Source organism: Schistocerca cancellata, chromosome 5 (assembly GCF_023864275.1).
Source record: "Schistocerca cancellata isolate TAMUIC-IGC-003103 chromosome 5, iqSchCanc2.1, whole genome shotgun sequence".
NCBI lineage: Eukaryota > Metazoa > Arthropoda > Insecta > Orthoptera > Acrididae > Schistocerca > Schistocerca cancellata.
In genome coordinates, this window is record NC_064630.1 from 171,666,975 (window position 1) to 171,680,815 (window position 13,841).

The 13,841-nt window shown below is 41.3% G+C and overlaps 1 protein-coding gene and 1 non-coding gene across 2 annotated transcripts in view; one reads left to right on the forward strand and one right to left on the reverse strand.

Moving 5' to 3' along the window:
* The window catches only part of LOC126188425 (ankyrin repeat domain-containing protein 33B-like), a 155,669-nt gene that overhangs the window by 10,710 nt on the left and 131,118 nt on the right, over positions 1-13,841 (reverse strand). The window contains exon 5 of the mRNA XM_049930028.1: positions 4,897-5,059. Within this exon, the coding sequence (XP_049785985.1) occupies positions 4,897-5,059 (163 nt within the window). The remainder of the gene's footprint in view (positions 1-4,896; positions 5,060-13,841) is intronic.
* On the forward strand, positions 11,801-11,875 carry Trnat-ugu (transfer RNA threonine (anticodon UGU)). Its single transcript has one exon. It is a non-coding gene; the product is annotated as a tRNA-Thr (tRNA).

The window sequence follows — 13,841 nt, forward strand, 5'->3', positions numbered from 1 at the left end:
AATAGTAGCTCACTGAACAGCCAACTGCATAGTTCATTAACACATCTGCACTCATTGGTGACACACCAGGAGAATGGCAAGTTGCATATCTTGAATCCTGTCTGATTTTGTAGTTTATTTCCTCTGTTAGTCTTGGTAGTATGGTTGGGATGTGTGCATGCTGTGTGAAGATGCAGGAGGAACTGGCCACAGTTCATGAACAGCTGAATGCACTTTTGGCTATGGTCAGTCACCTTCAGGCTGCCGTCTTGGAGTGTAGCAGTGGCAGACCTTCTGGTGCATCAAATGGGATGCCCCAGGTGTCACTTGTTTTCCCCATGGGCTCTGCTTCCGAGGCACTTCCTAGTGTACCCAGTGTGGTGGATCTGCCTCACTACAGGGTAAGTGGTGCGTGGTAATGTGTTCATGTCTCTCGAGACGGAGGACCAATGTGGAGACTTGCTGCCTAGCCTCACCCATTCACCCTGTGAGTTTAGAGGTGGCCCCTCCTTCAGCAGGGCCCGAGCAGGCAATTGGGGAGGAAGGGGGGGGGGGGGGTTACTAGTTATCAGGAGCTCCAATGTTAGGTGCATTATGCAGTCCCTTAGGCAGATAGCGTTCAGGCCTGGAAGAAAAACCAATGTGCACTCAGTATGTGTGCTGAGAAGTCTCACCCAAGATGTGGATGCGGCATTGCCTGTAGCCATCGAGTGTGCAGGGTGCAGTCACCTGCAAGTTCTGGCTCACATCAGTACCTACAACTCCTGTCACTTCGGTTCCGAGGCCATCCTCAGTTCTTATAGGCAGCTAGTGGAGGTGGTGAAGACTACTGATCTCATGCACAGGATGCAATCATAGCTGGAAATTTACAGCATTGTTCCCACAACTGATTGGGGTCCTTTGGGTTTGGAGCCAAGGTTTCATTGACTCTGTGATGGTCTTGGCCTAATATTTCTAGGCTTGCGTTATCAGATGGCGATTTTTAGGACTCCCCTTGGTAGCTCAGGGATACACTACACAAAAAGAAAGCAGCTACTCTGGTAGCAGAATACTTGTGGCACATGCACATGAGGATTTTTTAGGTTAGGTGGTAGTTTGAGGTGTTCTGATGAACACTTGCCAGTCGATACACACCAAGTGAAGTCAGGCAGCATTCAGAGAAAAGACACTTCAACTGTCAAAATTTTATCAGTATACTGTTGAAGCATTTGTAATAAAGTTCCCAAATTTGCTACCCTCCAGAAGAGTTCTCATGCTCAGATTATTCATGGGACCGAGAGCTCTCTGAAACCCAAAGTGGAAAGCTCGGAGATATTTAGTGAGTCATGAAACATATGTCAGAATGACAGATTAGAGGCCATATGAGTGGGAATGTTCATTGCAATTCTCAAAAATATTGTCTTTATTGATGTCAAAATTGAGTGTGACAGTGAAATTATCTAGTCACGTATAACAGGTGTAGGTTAAATCAAGTTCATTGTTGGATGATCTTACCAGCCACCCAATTCTGCTGTGGCAGTTCTAGAGCCATTCAAAGAAAACCTAAGGTCATTAGCATGTAAAGATCCAGATCGTGCAATACTAGTTGGAGGCAACTTTAACCTACTGAGTATAAAGTGTGATGTCTATGAATTCATTGCAGAGCGCACAGACAGACAGTCATGAGAAATACTTTTGAACATGTTTTCTGTAATCTGTGTTGAGCAGCTAGCTTGGCAGCCGACACACAATAGAAATATCTTAGACCTTTTAGCTATAAATAGGCTGGACCTTATCGAAAATGTCATTATAGCAACTATGGTTACAAAAGTTAATAAATCGGTCAAGAAGGCTTTATAGAGTAGACAAGCAGTTCTTAACATCTTACTTAGACAGTTAATTGGCTCACTTAGTACCAGTAAGATGGATGTACAGGAATTATGGGCAAAATTTAAGCAGATTGTAAATCATGGTCTAGAGAGTTACATGCCTAGTAAGTGGATAGAGGATGGAAAAGACCCACCAGGTTTAATAACAAAATTCGTAAGATGCTGAGGAAGCAGAGGCTGTTGTACTTCAGGATCAAAAGGGGAGGCACAAATGACAAGCAAAGATTAGTAGAGATTTGTACATCTGTGAAAATATCTATGTGTGAAGCATACAACAACTACCACCATCACACCTTAGCAAGAGATCTGGTAGAGAACTGAGAAAATTCTGGTTGTATGTAAAATTGCTAAGTGGATCTAAGGCTTCCATTCAGTCCCTTGTTGACCAGTCTGGTGTGGCAGTTGAAGATAGCAAAATGAAAACCGAAGTTTTAAATTTCACATTCAAGAAGTCGTTTACTCATGAGAACCGTATAAATGTACCGTTATTTGACCATCAGACAGACTCCCATATGAATGACATAGAAATAAGCATACATAGCTTAGAGAAGCAACTTAAAGATTTGAAAATAAATAAATCACCAGCCCCGGATGGAATCCCAGTTCAATTTTCACGGCATTAGCCCTTTAGCCTGCATTTATTGTGAATCCCTCACCCAGCACAAAATGTCAAGTGACTGGAAAAAAGTGCAGGTGGCACCAGTATATAAAAATGGTAGAAGAATGGATCCTCAAAATTACAGATCAATATCGCTAATTTTGGTTTGCTGCAGAATCCTTGAAAACAGTCTCAGTTTGAATATAATAAACTTTCTTGAAACTGATAAGCTTCTGTCCATGAATCAATCAGGGCAATAGAAAGCACCCCTAGTGCGAAACTCAGCTTGCCCTTTTCTCACATGATATACTGCAAACTACGGATGAAGGGCAATAGGCAGATGCAATTTCAGTCTGTTGAAGGCTGTTAATGAAAGTATGAGCTCGTGGAATAAGTTCACAGAAGTGCCCCAGGGAAGTGTGATAGGTTTGCTGTTGTTCTCTATATACATAAACGATTCGGCAGACAGATTGGGCAGCAATCTGCGGTTATTTCCTGATGATGCTGTGGTGTATGGTAAGGTATCAAAGTTGAGTGATTGTAGGGAGACACAAGATGATTTAGACAAAATTTCTAGTTGGTATGATGAATGGCACCTAGTTCTAAATGTGAGTGTAAGTTGATGTGGATGAGGAAGAACAAACCTGTAATGTTCAGATACAGTATTACTAGTGTCCTGCTTGACACTGTCAAGTTGTTTAAATATCTGGGCATAACACTGCAAAGCAATATGAAATGTAACAAGCTTGTGAGAACTGCAGCAGGAAAGGCGAACTGTACACTTTAGTATATTGGGAGACTTTTAGGAAAGAGTGGTTGACCAGGCAAAGGAGAATCCATACAGGATACTGGTTCTACCCATTCTCAGGTACTGCTTGAGTGTTTGGGATCCATACCAGATCGAATTGAAGGAAAATAGTGAATCAGTTCAGAGGTGGGCTGCTAGATTTTTTACCGGTAGGTTTGAACAACATGTAAGTGCTGCGGAGATGCTTTGGGAACTCAAATGGGAATTCCTGGAGAGAAGGGGTCATTCCTTCTGGGAAACACTATTGAGAAAATTTAGATAAGCAGTATTTGAAGCTGACTGCTGAACAGTTGTACTGCTGCCAACATACATTGTGCGTACAGACCATGAAGATAACATACGAGAAATTAGGGGTCGTACAGAAGCATATAGATAGTCATTTTTCCATTGCTCTGTTTGCGAGTGGAACAGGAAAGTAAATGACATGCAGCATAATGTGGCTTGCGGAGTATCTATGTAGATGTGGATGTCAGGAAGAAATTTTTGAGAATCTACATATGGAGCACATCACTGTACGGTAGTGGATTGATAAAGTAAGGAATTAGGATGTTCCCTGCTGAACTGGTGAAGAAAGGAACATATGAGAAACACTGGCAAGAAGAAGGGACAGGATGACAGGACATGTGTTAAGACATCAGCAAATAGCTTCCATGGTACTACAGGGAGCTGTAGAGTGTAAAAACTGTAGGGGAAAACAGAGATTGGAATACATTCAGTAAATAACTGAGGACGTTAATGCTCTGTAAGCATTATGAACCACCAGCCAAACCTCCTCACAATCTAACCTGCGAACCCCCTAAACCAGGGGTATTATTAGTTGCAATATGAAGTCTGAGATGAAGAGTTTAGCACACAGTGCGTGTTGGAGGGTACACTGTACCACTACTAGTCGTTTCCTTTCCTGTTACACTCGCAGATACAGCGAGGGAAAAATGACTGTCTGTATGCCTCCATATGAGCCCTAATATCTCATATCTTATCTTCGTGGTCCCTCTGCAAATTTATGTTGGCAGCAGTAGGATCATTCTGCAGTCAGCTTCAAATACCAGTTCTCTAAACTTTCTCAGTAGTGTTCTTCGAAATAAATGTCTTCTTCCCTCTAGGGATTCATGCTTGAGTTCCTGAAGCATATCCATAAGACTTGCATGCTGATCAATCCTATCAGTAACAAATCTAGCAGCTCACCTATGAACTGCTTCAGTGTTTCTCTTTCAATCTGGTGCGGATCCCACACACTCTAGCAGTACTTGAGAATAGGTCGCACTAGTGTCCTATATGTGGTTTCCTGTACAGATGAAACACACTTTCCTAAAATTCTCCCAATAAACCGAAGTCAACCATTCGCCTCCCCTACCACAATCCTCACATGCTCATTCCATTTCATATCGCTTTGCAATGTTCTTCACAGATACTTAAATAACGAGACTGTGTCAAGCAGGACACTACTAATGCTGTATCCAAACATTACGGGTTTGGTCTTCCTACTTATACGCATTAACAGTATCTATCAGTAAGTCAAAAAACCAGCTTTGGAAATCATTAAATTTACATCAGTATGTTTTATTGTACTGTGCAGCCCCTGTACCTGGTCTATTACTAGTTGCAATACATTGTCAGATGGTGTGGCAGAGAGACTATGTTACCTTGGGCACGGTGAGTGGCCGGATAAGTGACTTGACAACTGGTGGCACATGTGGTGCAGCAGGCAGCACTGGGGAGCTGGCACACAATGCAGCAGTCGTCAGCTGCGTCACCAGTGAGTAGCGAGACACTGCTGGTGGCGGTGACGAGGATGAGCCGGAGCTACTGCAACACGACAGGTGAACACATGCCTGGATTGTCATCCCACTCAGTGGAAGCATTTCACTCTCAAACACACAAAGTGTGATGGCGACTTGTGGGAGTAACAACATACCAAACACAACTTATCCCACTACTCTCAATAGCAAGAATTCATCACACAAAACTCCTATAGGAAGTACAGGCTGCAGTAGAAACAATAAAGAATTTTAAGCACAGTATTTAAATTTAAAGAACTGTAACACTTTACACAATTTATTACACATATTACTTTTTGGAAAAAAATATCCTTTAGGTGGTCACTCTTACAGGTAAGAGAGTGTTTGGCTCTTGCCACAATCTTCCAACACATGTTGTTTTATAGTTGCCCAGTCCCCTTTTTGCATTAACTTTATTTTACAGGTTGTAATGTGGCCCTTTTTCTCTGAAAGCATCCACTAACATATTTCAGAATTCCCCTGATCAAGTAGTCATTCAGTTACATTGCTCTGTAGTTGCCAATCAGGGTTAGCATTGCCAGTGGCAGTTTTTAGCTTCCCTTCACTGTTTGTTCTTCTGCTTTTCCTATGTAGTTGGTGGAGTTTTCAAAGATCTGAAAGCTTACAAGTTGGATGCGTGAGATAACGGTCCTTTTAAGAAGACTTTGCTGCTATAAAATTGTTGCACTCTGGGGAGGGCTGGGCGGCAGATAGTGAGACTGGCCATATCTTTCGCCCAGCTCACTATCCAGGAGGATTACAGAACATGCATTCCTTTGTTGAAGGAAATGTGGAATTCGTTGCAAAAGCCTTTGAGGCACATAATAAATCTCTAGGCAGGTGTGGCTTCTCTCAGAGGCATGTGAATGTTCGTTATGATGCCTCAGAGTAACTCTCGGTTTACAATTTTAGAACACAGCCTTTTGATTGCATCATTCTGTCATTTTTGGGAGAGCCTGCACTTTTGTGCTATGCCTATGTCAGAGTTTTTCAGTCATCAACTTCAGAATCACGTCATGGAGTGAGATAAGTCTCCTGGCTTTGGCTGCCCACCTCTGAGCAATTGGCTGAAGTATAATGAGATAAGAAGGAGTAGGAGATTGTTTAAATTGTTACCATAGAAAGGGGTGAAGTGGGCCAGATTTTCAGCTTTTTAGTAAATACACCCATCAATTTTGTTTGCATATTTTATGGAACTTTAAATATATAATCTTCTAAAATGTGTTTGGGTTCATACTTTTTAAACATATTGGAGGGACTTTCTATGAGCTAAAGAGCTGTCTCACTTACCCCACAGAGGGTGAAGTGGGACAGACATTTATTTGTATGACTATGACACACTAGTTCACTATGGAGGAGAAGTGGGTCAGATTTTATTATTTTTTTTTAAATGGAAATAACACACCAGAGAATGTTGAGTAGGAAATTGTTTATTGTAATCTATTGTATAACAAACTTTGGTAGAGAACATTTTTTATGTTACATTCAGGACCTTTTTCAGAAAGTAAGACAATTTTAATACACTAAAACATTAAATAAATAGTCTTACAAATCTATTTGCAGCTTTGCTGTATTGTCCATTGCCAATTTTCAATTCTCAGACTTTGGTATGTCAACATTCTTGCACAGTATTGGGAAGAGAAATCTTCATCTTCTGATGTGCTGATACACATCAATTTTCCGTACAATATTAGTGTACAAAACATCTTGGATGTCAGGTTCCTGATTGAAATGGAACACTATCATTTTTATTCCTTCTCTTTTCTTTAGAAATTTGATGTGAATTGTCTTATCCTTTGGCATGCCAATTATTTTTGCCACATATAGTTTTGTTCAATGGTCTTCTTCTGTGATGAATTTCACCACAATGAAGTCTCTGGGTTGTCCCCTTGTTTATAATGCAAATTGATGTTTAATTTCAACACTTCTGTTCTTAATTGCAGGAATCTGAATATCTCCATCACTGCTTCTATTCTCTTACATTACTGGTAACATTTTAACCTGTTGCATGTCAGCAGAAGACTGGTGCTTGGAGATACCGGTATGTGTAGCAGAAGTTGTGGAAACATTCAAGTCAAAATCTGCAGGAGAAATGCTCGTACTTGATTTGAAAAGTCTGTTTTCTACCTCTGCTTCCTGTGAAATCACAAGATTTGTCTATGACAGAGTTTTCAGATAGAACATCTGCCACAATTTTCTCAGACATGGAGTGTTTAACTCTCATTTGAATTTTCTGCTGCACTTTCTCTGGATCTAATGGTGATATACAACATGCTCTAAAGCCAGAGATGATGTTCCAGTGCATATTCACAACCTTCTCCAGTGCTTCCTTCAGTTTTATTGGAAACTGGTCTTTAGGCAGGAAGCCCTTGTACAGGTCCTTCCAGTTGATCAAAACAGCCATCCATGCTGCTTTAGTGGGTCTGAATACTGCAACATACAGGGGCTGTGTAAGATGTGTAGAATTTGGAGGCAGCATTATGAAGTCAATGTTATGATCATGACACAATCTTATCACTTTCTGGGAGAGCTGACTTGGAAGATTGTCCCCTGTAACAACTTTTCTTCTATCAGATCTTCTCAAATATGGCAGCACTATTTTGACAAACCATTCTCCAAAAAATGGCATGTCAAACCAACCACATTTGCTTACTGCATAGTGTGAGCCTTCAACACTACCTTCTGTCCAAGTTGGGTAGAGACTTGTGCCTGCAGTCTTGTAGACAATAAAGGGGGGAGGGGGGTATTGCTCCATTTCCAGTTAGATTTCCCTGAAAGATCCAGGATCATCTGTGAAATTTGTTTCATCATAGATTAGAGTCCTTTCCCGAGAAACTTCTTTCACATTAACTTCCGAGTTTTTGAAATATCCGATGATGCAGTCTTCATCAACAGCAGTTCTTGATCTTATCACATTTTCTGAAAGACGAAATGTGAGGTGAGGATGTCAACAAAAGAGATTCTGAATCAAATCCCTCCCATGTCTATTCTTGAATTTCTTCATATGATATCCATGTCGATCAAGAAAAGTTTTTAGTGTGTCCCTAACATCATCACTTTGAAGAGGAATCCCTCACTCTGTACAGGTTAATATTCCTTCTACTACTAATTTTTCATGCTCCTCACTTAAAACTTACTGACCTCCATGGTTCTTCTTAAATTTTTCATTTGCCCTATTTGCCAGTGTAGTTTTTGGAACACTGAATTCCTCAGTTATTTATTTTAAGTTTCTGCCACCTCTCCTATACGCTGCAATAGCATTTTGCATTGTTCATTCATCATATTTAAAGAGTCCACCACTCCCTACAGCTTGTTTGTAGTTCCTGACCATGCCCCACTTCACCCCTGAAAGTGGCAATTATTTAAACAAATTGGTCTCTTGAGTACATTAATGATACTAAAGTCAAGAAAATCTGTATGCAACATAACCTCAATACTAGGTCTGAGACTACAGTTAAGCTGAGAATTGTATTAACATTCCACAAAGCTATGGAGGAGGTTTGTGAAGCTATTTTGTATTTTAACTATTTTGGCATGAAAGAAAAAAAAGATGTCTGAATTACATACCAACAAAATTAACTTCAAACACTATGTATCTGCTTTATTAAACTTTGATGCACATAAAGTGCAGAGATCACTTGCAGGGTGAGCCACCAGATGTCAACACCAACAATACAGCAAATATAATGTAATGTCATTGGCACTGATTTCCAGTTCTGGCAGCAAGACAGCCGAGTTTCAGAAGGTTCTTGGCGAACACGCTTCTTTTCTGACTATTCTAGGATAACTCTTCACTTTAGGATTTTGTATACACTTCAGGTTAGGATAGGAGATATGGCTGATGAGATGAGCCTTGCTACTGCTGGAAGGATGTCCATACACCAAGTACAAACAAAGGTGGATATTGCATCCTCCAGCCACTGCTGCCTCCAGCTACCTCAAGTATGCTCCACGTGCTCTGATAAGATGAGCCATTGCCACACCCATCAACACTGTTCAGATGCAAAGTTAGTCCGCTCCCTTCAGTAGCTGGCTACGTGATCTTAAAGACCCGCATCCACCTTGTTGCAATGCACATTCTTGGGAATCTTGTGGTGTTCACCCCTGTCTTTCTACGTACTTTCTTCATCTAATTAACAACTTATGCAGTCACTGGCTGTGCCTGCAAATTATTAACGTAACTATGTTTTATCGTCTCTACCACCTGTGCAAAGATTATACTTTGAGTTGTATTCCATTGTCTGATGGTTAATGGTTCTTTATAAGGTGTCATTGGGTAACTTTCAGGTTCAAAGACAAATATTTTTATTATAGCGTCCATTTGCTTCGATTCATAGCTAGAAGAACCCTCCTCCCATGTGAGTCATGTGGTGCCCACTTGTTTCATGCATAATTGAGCCATCCCTATTAATGTTCATTTAAATGATACTTTTCCATTGTGCGACAGTATTATCGTTTTCATTTAATTTGTATGATCATTTGGGGGAGGGGGTCCTCATTCTGTTGGGCATCAGAATTTGGTTTCGTGCAACTTAGGGGTATGCTCTGACCACAACCGACACCTCTCAAAGTCCCAAGTGGTAGTTGGCCTGAAGCATACACACAGGATACCAAGAACCCCCCCCCCCCCCCCCCCCGCACGCAAAAAAGTCACACCCCGACAGGTTGATTGAACAAATGGAGAGGTTAGAGGTCAGTCGACGTGACCGGTTGTAATGGATGTGGTCAGAGTGTAAGCGGTTGCTCTGTGTTGTTGGAACAACAATGACTTCATACTGATTCTCATAAATGCTCGATATGCATCTTCAGCCTTTCACAGCGTAATGAATAATCCATTAAACTTTGGACATGCAACCTTGCAAATTCTCTCGCGTCTGCCGCTTATTTTCCGACCACCCCCAAAGTGAGTTCAAGAATTTCCTCGTCCACTTCAACGATGACGGAAGATACAATGCCGGAAAATCAATAGAAGTAGAATTTGCACAGCTGCATGCCAGAAATATAACAGATTGCAGCTCACTTTATGTTATGGAATGTTTCAGTGAAATGGTATGCTGTGGCTTGAGCGTCCTCTATGTTAATAAAACACAGAAATAATACTTTTCATGTTTGGGACCACTCAGGGTTAGTAGCAGCCCAGAGGAACACTCTAAGGTTTATTCATATGTCATAATAAGGGGAACTGTGGCACTCCAATCGTCAAATTTTTGAGAAAATCCAGAAGCATTCCCCAAAAAGCTGTGGAGTTCACAAAGTACAAAAAGAGATTAAAATCCAAGTGTGACCGCAGTGAGGTTCTTTGCGTAAATACGAGTGTGACAACATCGGACGTGGAGTATTCTTTATGGTAGACTCGTATCTACTTAGAAAGAAGCTGAAGCTGCTGCATCAACTTATAAAAGCGTCTTTCTACAGATCACCGTCATCAAGAGATATAACCGAAAACTCTAGCTCCGTCATTTGAAATCATTCCGAGTTGATTTCCGTGGCAAAATAGGGCGTTAAATATCTACTTGACGTTTTGATCTCTGTTAGTTTGGATGATGATGCATAAGAGTTGAAACTGGTAAGCTGTTTAAAGTCCATCCAATGCGATCAAGCTATGGTGTTATACTTAATACCAGTACGTACAAGACACAGTAACAGCTATTGTTCCAATATCCACCAGAGAATGAATATACAGAGAAAGATTTTTGGGTGGTTTGCCTTGGTAGTAAGGCAAATTTCTGAACTAGAAATGTCCTGCAATATACTCGCGTTTAGGACCGTCTCGGCCCTACTTCCAGGACACATGGTACTTGGGTTAGAAATATTGTGATTCTGTAAAGAGTAGTCAAATGAAAACCAGATGGATGCAAAGAAGTAAGTAAACTGTTTAGTGTTTGAAAAGTAATCGCCATAACTGTTAATATACATTATTCCACTGTGACACAAGACGGTCAATACCTATACATGGAAAGATGTTTTCGGTTGTAGACAGGCGTGCACCTCTTAGTCCGAAGCAAATCGACGGCCGCGAATGTCTTTCTTCAGGCGTCCAAAACTACGGAAATAGCATGGGGAGCGATCGGGAGTGTATGGAGGATGTGCAAGGGTTTTCCAGCGAAATTTCTACAATGTAGTCGAAACAACCTTAGCAACATGTAGGCAGGTCTGGGTGAAATTGTGGTTCCGTAGACAACTGCAAACACATTTCCATGAAGACAAATGAATTAACAGTTACGACAATTACTTTTGAAATAATAACTTTCTTTTCCCATCATACCTATCATAAAGCTGGCTGTTATGATAACCTATCCATCGTCGAGCTTATTTTTTTCCTCGAGGCAAATCCATTTAGCTTAGAATGCTTGATCGTGATCTTTTCCATTGAATAAGGGGCGTCAAATGAAAACCAGACAGATGGAGAGAAAAGTAAGAGTTTGGGCATAGCGTGTGCGTTCGCACAAGAAGGTCAATGGCAGGGAAGCCATATTTTAACTATATATGATGGTAGTATCTGTTCCACGGTAACTGTTCTTTCGGGAACAGATACTACCGTCATATATAGTTAAAATATGGCTTCCCGGCCATTGATCTTCTTGTGCGAACGCACACGCTATGCCCGAACTCGTACGGGACTTGGTAGATTAATCTGCCACGAGTAATGAGTATGATGGGCAAACATCTATTAGGCGCACTACGAATGTAGTGGTGTGGTCATGTTGGGAATGTGGATCTCACGGGGAGCGTGCAAGGGATAAGTCCCTACGGACGCACTATCCTCTGTGCCCGCGGTGGCTCAGATGGATAGAGCGTCTGCCATGTAAGCAGGAGATCCCGGGTTCGAGTCCCGGTCGGGGCACACATTTTCAACATGTCCTCAATGAAGTACATCAACGCCTGTTTGGAGCTAGGGTGTCCATTTAATTATCGTTTCAAATCTGCGCTTTGCCAGAGTCTTTCATCTCAATGGATTTCTCCATTTGCAGCCACTAGGGTGATCTCCCGTCAGTGTCTACTCCACTTACATACTTTTGTTAGCTTATCAATGTGCATCTTCTGAAAAGCATTTGTCTCAGAATTTGTCAAGGACATGTGTCGTAATGTACACGATATAAAATCGAAGTGCCCAGAACCGTTATCAATTTTTCGCTTCGCGCTACGATCACACGTCTGCAAAGTATGGCTACACAGGCGTGAAAATGAGGGAAACACTGTTTCTTTCCGTTAGTCAGTAAAAGTCAGTCTTTCTGTTGTATTTCCTTAGTGGAAAGTATTCCTCTCTTTGCCTTGCCTTACTCAACTTGCTGTTCTGCCTGTACACCCACGAACTGTACCTGGTGTATCGTTGGCAGGAAGTATGGCTAGCGTGTGAGTGGACGCCTTTCTTGTCTGGGGGTGGCCAGGCCACACAAGCTCATCCACATGGCTAGTCATGAGACAAAGGACTGAAAAGCATCATGTGTCAAACAGAGCTTTTAATTCTCCTGAATTTCCAGCCACTTCCGAGATAGTTCTCATTCTACTTGTCCTCCGAAAGGTAACTAAGAAACCTAGAAAGTTATATATGTGAAAATATAAAAGACATTTCGGCTCACCCCCACCAGGTCTCAACTTGGAACGGTGTGTGTTTAGAAGTGACGTTACAGGTTAAATATCGCCTCTCTTGCACCTTAGCTGGCTGTAAGTGACGGAGATGCGTGGATAAGGCGACAAAGATTTGATCTTGGTTTTAAGAGAGATGGCCAACAACTGACCATGATTTTAAGGGAGGTGTAATGGAGATTTAATCGCAAAATTTCAACTGCACAGCTACATCGCATTTTTTTGGAATGGGTGATACGAGAAACGTCCGTATATTTTCAAGACAAGCATTTAAATATTACATCTAATGCATCACATGCATGGTTTATTACGTTTCACCAAATGCTAGATGCCTTCTCGAAGCGTTTTAAACTCAGAGTTATGCTTACCGTAATTTACATATCCGTTATCTGCATAGTATGCATCTAAATTATGAAGCTTCAGTGAAGATTTGATCAAACTGTGCACACAATTAGCTGGCTCGTCAGCCTGTTCAATGAAGTCCATAAGCCGACTACTTTTATTTTCTCACGGTAAAAATAACGTACAAATAGAGGGAGCAACTTTCTGTATTTGTAATTGGAGGCATCGGTTGCAACAGTGAAAAAGTTCATCGATTTAGCTGGATTTTTCAATTTGGAAAAGGTCTTATGGCACCAAACTACTGAGGCCATCGGTTCCTAAGTCTACACGCTACTTAATCTAACTTAAACTAACTTACGCTATGGACAACACACACACACCCATGACCGAGGGAGGACTCGAACCAGGGAGGACTCGAACCTCCGACGAGGGGAGCCGCACGGACCGTGACAAGACGCCCTAGACAGCGCGTCTACCCCACGCGGCAGGATGTTTCAAGATATTAGCGAAGTTCTGAACATTTTTCGGAGCCAAAATCTTTTCCACAACTGTTTCTGCCTTAGTGTGGACACATGTCACTATCTCAGCCAAAACAGAGTTATATAAAACGTTCTTCGATAATTTATTTCCACAATCCATACTTCTACAGATGGTATTGTCTTTGACTATAGACAAAAGTATAGCTAACTCACGTGCAACGTTTTTAATGTGCTTGTTGCCACTTTCTCTTCTCTTTCGTTCCGATTATGAACTTCTGTACAAGAATGTTGCCTGCATTAGGCATTACCGCTACGAGTAATACTGAAGTCAAAATCACATAGCTCACAGAAAGTTTGTGAGAGTCAATTCAGAAATAAATAATGAAACGAGTGAGTTTAAAC